General features: G+C 31.9%; 1 protein-coding gene across 2 annotated transcripts; it reads right to left on the bottom strand.

The window, feature by feature from the left end:
* Positions 1-8,361: 8,361 nt before the first annotated feature.
* On the bottom strand, positions 8,362-11,893 carry LOC108455929 (protein NRT1/ PTR FAMILY 5.9). 2 transcript variants are annotated; one of them, XM_017754505.2, is made up of 5 exons: positions 11,529-11,893; positions 11,270-11,424; positions 10,971-11,188; positions 9,405-9,919; positions 8,362-9,318 (listed from the first exon to the last, which is right to left on the bottom strand). In XM_017754505.2, the coding sequence occupies exons 2-5, from the start codon at positions 11,322-11,324 to the stop codon at positions 8,478-8,480; spliced, it is 1,629 nt and encodes a 542-aa protein (XP_017609994.1). In that variant the 5' UTR covers positions 11,325-11,424; positions 11,529-11,893; the 3' UTR covers positions 8,362-8,477. The 2 variants fall into 2 exon arrangements, with proteins under 2 accessions (XP_017609994.1, XP_017609995.1); XM_017754506.2 differs by lacking the exon at positions 11,529-11,893 and having other exon boundaries at positions 11,270-11,520.
* Positions 11,894-13,614: the final 1,721 nt, after the last annotated feature.

Genomic DNA, 13,614 nt, shown 5'->3' with positions numbered 1-13,614 from the left:
GTTCTTATAATAACCTAGAAATTTTTTTCTTATGGCTTAGCTCATGCTTGAACCCTTCTTCTAAAGAATACCCATTTACTGACAATCTCATTTTTTGTCTTGAACTTGAGATTTGGCTGATACATAATCACCCCGTTCTTTATGGTCTTGTACTCATAAAATAGTATCGTAATACTTCTCCACTTCAGACCATTCTACTCAGATACTCCCTGCAATAGACAGTTCTTGGTAGACAAGCTTTTCCTTATATTTCCTTTGACGGTTTCCACGTTTGATAGTCCCAAGTGGACTTCCCTCTTAAAAGAGTCTTAGGCGGACTTTCACTTTTCTAGCGACATCCTTTTCAACATCACTTCGGATTTCAAATCTAAAAAGCCATTTCGTAAGCACTTAGCTAGTGATGGTTTTATACCAACTAAGGCGAATACTTATTATAAATACCTTGAAGGAAATACCCTTTCCTTTCACATGTGTCGCGTTTAAACGCTTCTATCGATTCCTCCTATCTTCACATTTTGGCAGATCCTCCTATTTAGCAAGCTTACTCATGTTTTTAAACGCACCATGTTCATCTTGTCAAACAACTCATTATGTGAGATGCACAACATCCTCTCTTTTTATGCCATGACAGGCTTCCATGTCCATTGTCCTAGCAGATTCCATCTTTGCAATACTTTGTACTTGTTTGCCGCTGTATCATACCATAACTAACTATGGACTTTTATCGAAGAATCAATAAACCCCTTTCGATATGTCACCTCGAAAGACCTATATATCATTTACACAGTGTCACCTCAAAGGACCAATTGATAATCGTCGTCACAATGTTGCCCCGAATGACCAGTCGATAACCGTTGTCATAGTGTCACCCTAAAGGACCAGTCAATAACCATTTATAGGTTGTTGCTAAACTCTCTTAAATCCCATAACAATTCGTCTATTCCTTCATTACGCCAATTTTCCTATCTTCATCTACCCCATCAAAGTAGCTCCCTCTGAACACCACGTTTTATAAACACAGATTTCATGCAAGGTATTGTACTTATTACTATAACATAGAATACATCACTTATCATTACGTTAATACACAACCATTGACATCCAGTGAACATACTTGCAAGAATACACATACTTACATAGTATTATGCATACACAACATACTCATTCACAACCATGGAATTAAATAGACTCAGAGCAAACACAGACGTAGATCATACAAGTAACACAACCGTGGAATTAAATAGAAGATAGAGTCCAGAAACTCACCTTAAATCATTTTTCCTTGCCAACTTAGCTTGTCCAAATGGTAAAGCCTTATTTGTCCTGGCAACTAAGCATGACAACCATATATATATATATATATATATATATATATATATATATATATATATATATATCGGTTAAACCAAAGGCGTACAAACCTTAAAACCATGAATCCATTATTATACAGAAGCCTTTTAGGAATCCTTACTTCTCTTTTTCTCTAATTCACGAATACAGTGAGACTTAGGAGCATACCAGCTTACTAGATTCTCTATTTTCTAGACTTGAGTCTCATATTTGCCACCCCATGCAAGGGATTCTTTAAGTTTCTCTTTTTCCGAGCAACCGAAAAAGATGATGCAGATGAGAAATTATAAATGAAACTGGGAAGAATTTTCCTCTATTGAATAAGGCTTCTCACCCATATATATAACTCTTCTTGCATGGTGACTAAGCCTAAATTAAGCCATCCATCGACAATCATTTTGTTTCCCAACCAGTTCCAACTTAATCAAACTAGAATTGAAACTCAACTAATTACCAATCAACCACTAAAATTTCCAAATTTCTCAGTAGAGCCTATCAACTTACCATTTTATTCATTTAACTTTTCACTCTCCTTTAAATTCGGGACTTTAGTGAAACCGGGTGTGAGAAAGAATCCATTAAGTATTGAGCGGAGCATAGCAAGGATATCAATTTCTATTAAGAATTTTTGTAGTAATATTAACTAATTTTAATTTCTTTGTGGAAATGCTTGTAAAAGGGGAAACGACTAATCTTGGTAAGCTGGGTAGAAGATGGATGGAGAAGAGGCTGAGCTAGGGTTTTGTTTAGGAAAATTTTTGGTGTTATTTTCTAATTGGGCCTTTTAGGTGTAGGCTAATTTAGGAGTTTCTTGGTTTTTTAAGAGCTGCTTGTTTTTTTCTTAGGATTGTAAGATACATTTTGGGCTCAACCTTCTAAATGAACAAATTCCCAGATTTAATTGTCAAAAAATTATAATACAACATAAAAAATAATTTATTGTAACTAGTTATTCATATTTTGATACATGAAATATAAATTTTAAATATTTTTAGGTTAGAATATGCCATAAGTTTTTGCATTTTACAAAATTTGGAATTTAATCCCTATACTTTTATTAATTTTTTATTATTTATTTTCACATAGCACAACAAAAGTTATATTTCAATAATTTAATAGATCATTTAAAATTTATTTTTATTCAAAATTATAGGATTAAGCACTGGGAAAGTTTTCTTCTATTGTTATTTCACAAATACAAGCCAAATTTGTTTAAAGAAAATTAAAAAAGAAATCTTTAACCCTTGAATGAAGAAGGGAAGGTGTTCAAAATTCAGCATGAAAATTGAAAAAATAAGTGTTGAGGGTTGGGTTGGTGTGTTAAATTAAGGTAAAAAAGTAACTTATGACCAAAAATCCTTTTGGCTAGTTTCAAGTGCTTATGCGGTTGAATGCAAAATCACTTTTGACTCCAAAAAGCACTTGTTTAGTATTGCTTCTGGGTTTAAAAGTGTTTTTAACTCTTAAAGCACTTTTCATAAGCAATAAGAAATGCAACCTATATCCAACCATTGAACTAAAAATTTGTCGAAACTAAAACACTTTCTTTACGCTTTTCTTTTCTAATGTGTATATGACTCCACCTGAAGGCTTTTATGGTTAGGTGATCTCCAATCTTCGATGTCATCATAAAATTTGCTAATGGGTGGTACACCTCTCCTGGCTGTTCCTTGGCAATGATGATGAAGACTATGGATTTAGAACTTTTGTTGGTTTTTGATGTTTGAACAAGGGTTAAGTTCTTGTCAAGTTTATTCCTATTCTTTTATCCTTTTCATTTCCTATTGTTGGTCATTTTTAGCCATTTCTGTTTAGTCCTTTGTGACCATTTTGGTTAGGCAAGTTGCTTCTCCCTTTACTAAAACGAATATGAATGTTGTTATATCAATTTTATGTTTGCGAGTCTTATTGGACCACTTGAAAATCTTGTATTTAATGTTCCTTATGGAATTTCCTTAATGAAAAGTTTTTTATTTCAACCAAAAAAAATTTAAAATTTTATGATCCATCCCCTCCAAAATATACCATTCAACTGAGGATCTTTTAAAGCTAAAAATTTACTTAACAAGTAAAACTGAATATTTATTTTAAGCTTACTTTTTTATTTTTTTAAATGAGAAAATTATTGTATATAATGAAATTTGAACATTTAGGAATTATACAGAAAAACAAAATAAAAGAAAAGAGTAAAACATAAGGAAAGGCTTAACTACTAAATTGACCCCTAAATTATATATTTTTTCTCAATTAGATATCTAACGTTTTTTTTTAGGGGGGAATGTTAGAAATGGTACCTAAACTATCAATTTTATCTTATTTACGCAAAAAGTGTACAACATACAATAAAAACGTGACTTAATTATGAGATAAATTGACAATTTATGTGCCTAACTGAATTGCAGATCAATGTGTTTGCTTTAAAGAGACGGTTGTAAGGCTAAAATTTTAATAGTGTCTATTTGTTTGATTGGATTTAGGATTGTGGAAATTGAATTGACCTGGATGATTGTAGTATGCTTGGATTAGTAAAGGCATGAAATGTTTGAGGACAATAATGGACTAAGTTGGGGGGCTTGCTAATGCTATTGAAAGACATATTTTTACAATTTATTTTAACTAATTTTTTATAAGACTTCTATTAATTTTGACACTTTATTGGTAATTTTCTATATAAGTACGATATTATTGAAAAACAAATCGAATTGTAAGTTATAAGGAAGATTTGGCATAGGAGCTAAAGTGGTGTTCAAGACTCCTAAAATTTAGTTATTTATTATTTTTATTGGGAAAGATTAAATATGATAAGATTAAATTTATTTTAAGAGCAAATAAAGCTTTTTGCTTGACTTTCGTTATTTTATCCTTTCATTTATATTCAGGTTTTATTTGTAGCATCCTCTAAATCTCATTGATTGTAATAGTGTTATTTTGAGTAAATACGAGTTGAATTTTTCAAAATAAATAAAATGTGATTTATTAGTGTTGGAGGAGAAGGTAGTAAGAGACCGAAGAAACTTGAAAAGATTGATATATCAAGGAATACTAATCTAGGGTATAGAGTAAATTGTGAGGTTTTACAAAGTTTAGGGGTCAAAGTAAGAAGTTTAGTTGTGAAATGTGTAAGAAAATGGAGATAAAATTTTATCAAGAGTAAGTGGATAAGTATGATGAATATATTTTATTGTTGTTATAATTTTTTTATTTTATATTATTATTAAAATAATGATGATATTTTAGAAGAAGTATGGAGAACATTCTCCATCTTCTTTATCGTTTCACATTACCACCATAGAAAGAAAGAAACATTTTCTTTCTTTTACAATTTCATCCTCCATCGTTATTAAAGGCCTTTCCAAGCTAAAAATCACCAAATTTTCATGATAAACTTTAGTTAAACTAAATTACCCACAAGCTAGAAAACATAGATTTCAAGTCTGAAGTGAAGTGTTCATACTTGAAGGGAGAAAATCTAGATAATATAATAAACTAATATTTTAAGAGAAAGACAAGAAAGAAGATGGAGGAAGTTTGACAAGGGGAAACGAGTAGACAAAGCTTGAAGGGAGTATAGTACAAATTTGTAAGTACTTTAAATTCTTTCTTATCTAATTTTATTTGCTATGAGAAATATACTAATAAACATGTTAATGTTATGAATTTAAATATATATTGATAAATAAGTGTTCAATCAAAGAGAATGATAAATGGATGTGTTTATTATTCGTAAGAATAATGGTGTTGAGTAAAGGATTAAATTGAAAAGTTTTAAAAAAATGTTGTATGACTATGAAATTGTGAAAACTAAATTGTATTTTTGATGTATATTGAGTTATACTAATGTGGAAGTACTTGTAGGCAAGTTTTGAACTTGTAAGATAGATGACATGTCATTAGGATTTTCCTTAGTGTGCACGTGAATTTAGCATTTTGGTGCTTGTGTTACAACACTTCAAGCGTTTGTGAAAATCTAGCATTTATGTGTTCGTGTAGTTTTTATTATATTCCGTATATCCTTGTTGTTCACTCAAGTCTACAATGAGCAAAGAGATGATAAATGAATGATAAGTGAGTGAAGAAAGTGTGGTAAGTGAAATGATGCTACTTAACCTTGTTGCTCATATCAGTCTTTATCTTTGAGTAATGTTTTGTAGCCATGCCCATTATATTTATTATTTAAGTATTTATTTATCAATTTACCATATTAAATTAAAATGTAAGTTAGAATTCCTAATACTTACTACACTTTTGTAAACTTAACGCGTTTATTGTTTTAAACGCGTTTATTATTTTAAACGTGTAGGTAAAGTTCAGTTGTAAACATCTTTTGGAGTGACTACTCTCAATCACATCTCATCACCAAATGAGCACTTGAAGTGTATGAAACTCATGAATTTTGGTAATTAGAGTGGTATGTACATATGATTAGAACCATTTGAACATGTGTAGTAAATTAGCCAAGTGGTTCCAAAACTATATCATGCATGCTTGATATGATTTTGTACCTTGAGGGGTACTTTTTTAGGTTGTTCTTATGTAGATGTTGCATGATGCTTGAGTGATATCTTGACATATTTTGAGTTTTACAAGTGTTAAGAGATGTTATGGAATGAATGGTGATAGTGTTGTCTTGATTTTTGGTGATTTAACAGGTATGAGGCAAACTGTCCCCAAGGTTGCAACATCACTAATCAATGTCGTAACACCACTAGCTAGTGTTGCGAAATTGGTTGTGTGTTGGCCCCAGTATTGTAACATTCACATACTAATGTCACGACATTGATCCTGATTACCCTATCTTGACTCAAAAAGGCCTTGAATAGTTCCTGTTTGTAACCAAACTTTAAAACAAGTCTAGAAATAACTTGAATAGCTTCAAATAAGCTCAAATATATTAAAAATGAAGTGTTTAAATAAATTTTCAATTTAAGTGGTTATCATGTCCAAGTGTGATATTCATTATTCAAGATATCGATTTAATCCAAATAAGGGGTGTTACATTTTTTAAAAAATTTTAAGAAAGAAAGCATCAGATTGCTTTAATCTCTGGATTTAGGTTTATTATAATTAATTATTATAACTAGACATTAGATGAATAAATGAAGAGGGGTGGCACAATAACTGCCAAAAAAAAAGCCATTGTTGTTGTTTTATATTTCTTTTCTTTTCAATAAAAATTCTTTTTAATTTTTTGTTCTTTAATTATGAGTAGCTAAATTTATCTAGCTAAAGGTTGATAATTAATTTAAATGTTTGAATAATGAGACTTTGAAATTGTATTTACATTCTACATTTTGGTATTCTTTAATTCTTTGGTTTATGAGGTAGATTCAATAATTTCACAATGTTGTTTTAGCATCAAATTGAGAGGGGCCCTTAGTTCAGTGTTGGACAACATATCATTGGTGAATTCATATGATCCATAATTGTAGTATTTGTTTCATTGAAGGACAAATTGACGTGACCAATTGAGTGAGTGATTGGATCCAAATGGAGTTAATGATCAAGTTTAAACAACCCACATAGTTGAGACCATTGATTTGAGCAAAGTCCTAGTTCGCAAGGCTGTCGAGGAATTAAATCGTGGAAGTTGATTTCAAAGTTATTCACTTGGTAAAGGTTAGTTGTCTAGTTATTCCCGCGATTAATTTACCTACAAAAGGGGTTTGAAGGTTATTCCTCAATTACTATAATCGATTTATTGATTGGAGGAAAAAAAATTCATTATCCAAGATTAGGTCAAAATCATAGTTAAAATTGTGCCTGAGGTTGGAGTTTCCATTTTATTGATTTATCGAGATTTAATTTCTTTATGCTTATTTTTGTTGTGTTTCATTTTTATTTAATATATGTTACTTATTTTTATATTCAGATTTAATCTCTTTCTGTTTCGTACTAGTTGACACAAATTGTAGACACGAAAATTCCTCAAAAAAAATTAATTATAAAAGATTAAATGAATAGAGCAAATTTAATTTCTTTTAAACATATACTTTTATTTTTAGATAGGTTACACCCTCATGAATCGTAATTTCCTCAAAATTAGTGTTATCTTTGCGGTGGTACCATTAAAAATTGAAAATCTATTTTCTCTTCCCAAACCACGGGTAGCTCATATTTCCCCAGGCTTGTACCAAACCAACTTCGACTGTCCATTTGGTCCTCCCAACTTCACCGCTAACTTCCATCGTCTCCACTAGCCTCTCCATTTCATCCATAACATCGATTAGTTGTGCCTCATTTGAAGTTTGTAAATGTTGCAGAGGACATGATTGGAAGCAATGTCTGACAAGACCACAACAGAAACAAATTCATTCGTATTCAATATTCTACATAAAATTCCCAATTTTCACTTTTGACATTAATGGTTTAAACAAATCCCAGCAATTTTACCTCTAGTCGCCCACGTGGTATTAGAGTCCACCTCCATTAGCTTACCAATCTCCACTAAGACCAATTCTTAAAAGATTCTAGCAGTAACCCCAATAAATGAATTCATAAGAGTGCCGACGTTGTCACTAGATGAAAATTTGGTTTCCATTTCTGGACTATCAAAGTAGTGGTCTGTAATTTTTCAAGCCCCCTCATCATAACTTCAATCTGTCTTCAGGTCATTCAAACTTCACCACATAGAACCCACAACCCAAATCAATGCAATCAAAGTCCCCTTCAAGTTTCCATAAAGTAATCATTCTACCCAGAAGAGTTTCAAAAGCAATCGATTTGCCTATCACCTTAATAATCAGGGCTTGCCGCCAAGGGCTTCGATTTCAAGTCCTTTCCAAACCTTACAGCCCAGATTTTATGACACTATCACTTTCCTCTGCACCTAAATAATACCTAAAATTAATATAGTTTCTCTCCAACTCATAAATAAGAGTAGAGTAAAATACGCTTTAGCGCACTCGAACTTATGTTCTCCTGTATTAATAACAATATCCATACCAATTAAATTAAAAGTCAATAATTATTGACATGATGATTTACGAACAAAAAGAATAAGTATGAATGCTATTTTTAAAAAGGAGGAGTACGGTTTCAATCCTTCGTGCTAAATTAATTTGATGAAATATTTACATCTAATTGAAACTATTGCATTTAAAAAAGATGAAAATGGAAATTTCAAGAGCTTATTTACGGTTTCCATTTTCAAGCTCAATCCTACTTTTATAGCATTTACAACAGATTGCATAAAACAGTAAGCTCAAAGCACTGGCAATGGCTAAAAGGCAGTAAAGTTTGTCAAGCCTATCCTCCCTCATGTCATCCGAGAACCAGCTTTGTCTTCCTCCCGAACTCGTAAATGCTTCGATGACCGATATCATCAAGGCGCTAAGGAAACTTCCGACGCCAAAAACGCTGGTATATAGAGCGAATCCCATCGTCCGCATACGGACTGGTACTTCGTTATAGAAGAACTCTTGCATGCCAACCACAGTGAAAATGTCTGAAATGCCTAAAAGAACATACTGAGGAAGTAACCAAAAGATGCTTAATGGCACCGTTTCAGATTCCTGGACGCCAGTTTCCCTGCTGATCTCGAGCCTCTTCGTTTCAACGACTGCAGCGATGATCATAGCGATGACAGAAAGGAACATCCCGACTCCCATCCTTTGCATTACACTAATACCTTTCTCGTTACGAGTAACCATCTTTGTGATCGGGATGAAAACTTTGTCGTATAAAGGCATCAAGAGGATTATAGACAATGTAATAGCGCTTTGTAGCGTAGCGGGAGGTATCATGAAGTTCTTCCCGATGTTTCGTTTCATTGTCATCCCTTGTTTCGTAAAAAACGTAGCAGGCTGTTGGAAAATTACTGCAAACACTAGAAGCATCGTCCATATAGGCAAAAGTCGGAGCACTATTTTCGCGTTTTCAATTAGATGAGTATTGGATTCAGACTCAAGATTTAAATCCGAGACCTCATTGATGCAAACCTTTTGATCGCAAAGAGGTCTCTCTTCAAGCCTATAAACAAGTTAGAAACTTAGAATCACCCTCAAAGCTCATGCATATAACTAAAGCATCCTTGAAATCGAATAAGAAAAACTCACTCTAGCTCGGCCATATTGGACTTGTCGTTTGGCAAGGCGATTCCACCATTGATTAATCTCGATGCCATCATTTTGATGACTCGAAGCATGTTGGGAAAGTGTTTATTGTACATGGTTCGGTCCGGTTTATGAGCGTAGATCCGATTACCGCATGTGAAAAACACGACCGATATAACCATGGCAAACATGGGGATGGCAAAACCGAGTACCCAACCTAAGGTATCTTGGATGTAGGACATAAGGATTACACCCAAGAGGCTGCCACTACAAACACCAAAATACCACCATTGGAAAAATAACCCCTTTTTTTTGGAGGTTTTTTTGTCATCAATTGTGCATGGAAGTTCATCATCATGGTCCAATTGGTCGGCTCCAAAGGCTTGCAGTGATGGGTTATATGCACCTTGGCCTAATGAAATCAAACAAAGGGACCAAAAGAGGAAGGCTGAGGAACTTGTGGTGCTTGGAGGTCTATATGTCCATAGCAAAGCTGTTGATGCCACTGCTCCAAGGCCCTTCAATTACAAAAGAAGAAAAAACTTTGTTACTTGGATCCATACGTGGGTAATTAATACTGGCATGTTTTCTCTTTGTTACTTTTTGATATTTTTTAAATATATTTGGAGGGTGATGTTTAGCGATGATACTCATATGGGCGGAATAAATTTTTGTCCACCTCAATCTCGATTAAATTCATCAATCTCCAACTTTATTTAATGATTCCGACTCCAAAATCATATATCCCAATTTCATCCGTTTGAAAATTTTATATCATTTTACGAAAGTGAATATAAAAATATTATAATAATAATATATTAAAATACTATAAATACTGTCGTACTAAAAGTCACACTGCATTTTGTCCACGCTACTAAAAAATGGGAAAATTTTTATCCATTAAATTAAAGAACAAGCTGGTTCTTTTATTAAAATTCTATCTATTTTGCTGTTAAAAATTAATCTTTATATGTTAATATAAAGTGTACAGTGAAATACCACATATTAATGTGGGATTATTCTATCAACTATTATAATCTTTAAGAACACAAATGAATAAAATTTAAAAAAATTAATTTATTTTTAATTTAATATATAAATATTAATAGAAGAGACAATAAAATTTGACTCATTGTAAACGGGCTTCCATACTACTTTTTACTATTAAAAGTATTATAAATTAAAAGAAAAAGAATTAGTAACTATAACAAGAGAAATAGATTTTAGGTAAATCATATCTCGATCCAAGTCCGAAAATTTTATTAAAATATCTGATTTGCCCCTCTCTAGAATCCAATTTTCAAAGAAAAGTAAACACCCAAAGTCGGATGACATTTTAATCATATCGTCACTCTCCTATCCAATTATAGGTACTTAGAGAAACATCAAGAATGAAAATTAAGTGGAAGTGATTAGTCAGGAATCCAACATTGTTTGGTGCCTAGTGGTGAATTCCAATTGCCTTTCATTGATAATAAACAAACCCAAGGATGTTGAAGTACTGCAATTATTATCACAACCCAAAACCAGAAAAATGAAGAACATAATTTAAGAAGAGATTTGACTCACCAAAACATAGAGGAAAGAGGAGGTCAAGATGGTTGAATACCTATCCCAAAATGAGTCAGCCAAGGGTGCTACCAACAATGGTACAATTGAAGTAAACCCACACCAACTGTTCACTGTTTTGGCAGCTGAAGAATTGCTCATCTTCACTACATCTGTAAGATATGTCACCAAATTTGATGCCACCCCTTTAAAAGCAAACCTCTCCATGCCAGCAATCACTGCAAAAATCTTAAAACTTACAGAAATGGAAGCTAGCTAAATTAAGAAATCGGGGGAAATATGCAAAAAGAAATGGTTACCTATAAGAAGAACACATGATTTACTAAGTCCTTGAGCTCTTCCTTCTTCAGCCATGTTTAAAGACAAAACAACCTGCTTGAGTGAAATTGAAATGCCTCTTTGAGTTTATAAAAGCTAGCTCTTAATTAACTGCAGAAATCGAACACCTGAAAATCTGACATATAAACATAAAATATAAACTTCTGAAAACTTCTTTAAAAAAAAAAACTATAAAATTAGAAATATTTATATTGAAATAAGAGGCTTCTTTTTCCTTACAGAAAGCTATGAAAGACTTTTGTTTATGTTGAGTCATGCGACACTAACACAGTGGATATACTCAAAAGCAAAGTAAGATCCCAATAGCAAAGCTTGTGTTATTGAAGAAAGAAAAAAGTTTAAATAAATAAAAATTAACCCACTTTCAGTTTTGGGGTTACCAAGAAAATGCAGGAAAAACTGATTTAGCAGTTAAAATTCGATGAAGCAAACACGTCTGCTTCATTGACACATGGAGTTGAATAGGTAAGCCAGGTAATCTCAGATATATGAAGTTCCCAATGTTGTAAGCAAGTAAAAAAAGCAGTTAATTATGGGTATTGAGGATTAATATATATCGAGCTCATCCAAGAGGATTCCATTGATATATCGATGGGGTGTTTATTCAAGATGATTCCTTTGATATAGTGATATGATGTTTATTTACTTCCCAAATAATTTGGGTTTAAATCATCGTCGTAGAAGAATAATAATTCTATTACCATGACGAGTTGTGCTTTCAAGGGTTTTTAAGAAGATTAAACTTTGCTTTTTTGTATTTTGTGAAATTTGTGTTGTATTTTAGTTTGATTGCTTTTATATTCTATATTTTTCAAATTTTAAACTTCCACTTATCACTAAATTATAATTATTAAATTAACAAAGTTAAGTTCTACTATTTCTGAAAGGGTAAACTATAAAAATAGTCACTTTTATTTACCTCAGGTTGTATTTTAATTATTTATATTTAAAATGCTATATTTTAGTCACTTATGTTAATATGTTGTAACATTTTAGCCACTGAGTCATTAATTGTCAATAACGGTGTAACGGTAAGCTGACGTGGCACGTTAAATCATCATTTTAAACAAAAATTTTAGGTTAAATTATACAATTTATCACCATATTTTTTTCTTTTATATTCTTTTAACTTTCCTTTTTTTTCCTTTACTTTTCATTCTCTTATGCTTCTCCATCTGTTTTCCTCCCTTCTTCATCTCTTTTAACATAGTTTCTTTATTTCTTTCATGTTAAAGCTTTTTTAAGTTTATGAAAAAATAAAAGGCAAAAGTTGAAACCAAAATAAAACTTGTTTCACATATTCTCACCCCACAATTACAAACATTCACCGTCCATCATCGCTTTAACGAACCAATTTGGATCTCTCAATGACCTAGACCACAAGTTTGTCTCACTGAAAGACCTCGCTAGTCGTGACTTATGGCAGTCCACCCTAAACAAAGTTTATCAAGCCCGTTCCTAACCTCCTAATCAACTCTCACGACCACCTTATCGATCTTACCTACAACATTCTCTCCCTCTCGGAACTACGTTGTTTCATGGATTCTTCAAATGATTTCTACACTATCAATGACTAAAACGACCATCATATGAAATTTACCCTCAACTTTACCCAAACCAATTTGGTTCCGTGCTCCCTTTTCTCTCTTTAGTTCATTCATGCTTGGCTTCCAATCAAGCTTGCTTGGGAATATCCAAGAAGTTTTAGATCAATTTTATCGTTTGCTTTATTTTATTCGTCAGAAAATAAAAGAAAAGGAAAGAATAATCTACACAATTCTACAAAATTTTGGAAATGGAAAAAAATTGTTTTGAATATAAAGAATTCAATTTATGTTTAGATTTGATTAAGGATATAATTTTTTTATATTGATTAGTTAGATCCAGTTTTGTTTCAAAATTAGGTTATATTCAAATTGAGATTTGATTAAGAATGATTGATATTCAGTTTTGAGTGAAATCAAATTAGGAATCATGTGAAAGAAAAAAGGACTTGGTTTATTTGATGGAAAAAGATCATGTTTCTGTCTGCAGTGAAGAATATGAGAAAAGTGAAAATTAAAGGGGAAGAAGAAATGGAAAATAAAGAAATAAAAATGAAAATTAAATTTTTCAAAAAAATAAAAGTATAAGGACTAGTTTTAAAAAATGTAAAACATAGAAAAACTACGTTAAAAGGAATGGAGAAGGGATGAAAACAAAGAGAGAAGGGGAAGAGAATGAAAAAAAAAGGGGGAAAGTTCAAAGAATATAAAAGGAAAAAAAATTAAATTGCTCAAAAAAATAAGGACCAATTGTATAATTT

This window comes from Gossypium arboreum, chromosome 9 (assembly GCF_025698485.1).
Source record: "Gossypium arboreum isolate Shixiya-1 chromosome 9, ASM2569848v2, whole genome shotgun sequence".
NCBI lineage: Eukaryota > Viridiplantae > Streptophyta > Magnoliopsida > Malvales > Malvaceae > Gossypium > Gossypium arboreum.
The sequence above is the reverse complement of the archived record's forward strand: the minus strand, read 5'-3'. Positions and strand labels throughout refer to the sequence as shown.

What these genes read in the sequence shown, in the direction of transcription:
- LOC108455929 (XM_017754505.2), bottom strand. Translation starts at nt 11,324, where the DNA reads ATGGCTGAAGAAGGAAGAGCTCAAGGACTTAGTAAATCATGTGTTCTT. An exon ending in ATCATGTGTTCTTCTTATAG is followed by an intron (nt 11,189 to 11,269) that starts GTAACCATTTCT and finishes AGATTTTTGCAG; the next exon opens with TGATTGCTGGCATGGAGAGG. An exon ending in CCTCTTTCCTCTATGTTTTG is followed by an intron (nt 9,920 to 10,970) that starts GTGAGTCAAATC and finishes TTGTAATTGAAG; the next exon opens with GGCCTTGGAGCAGTGGCATC.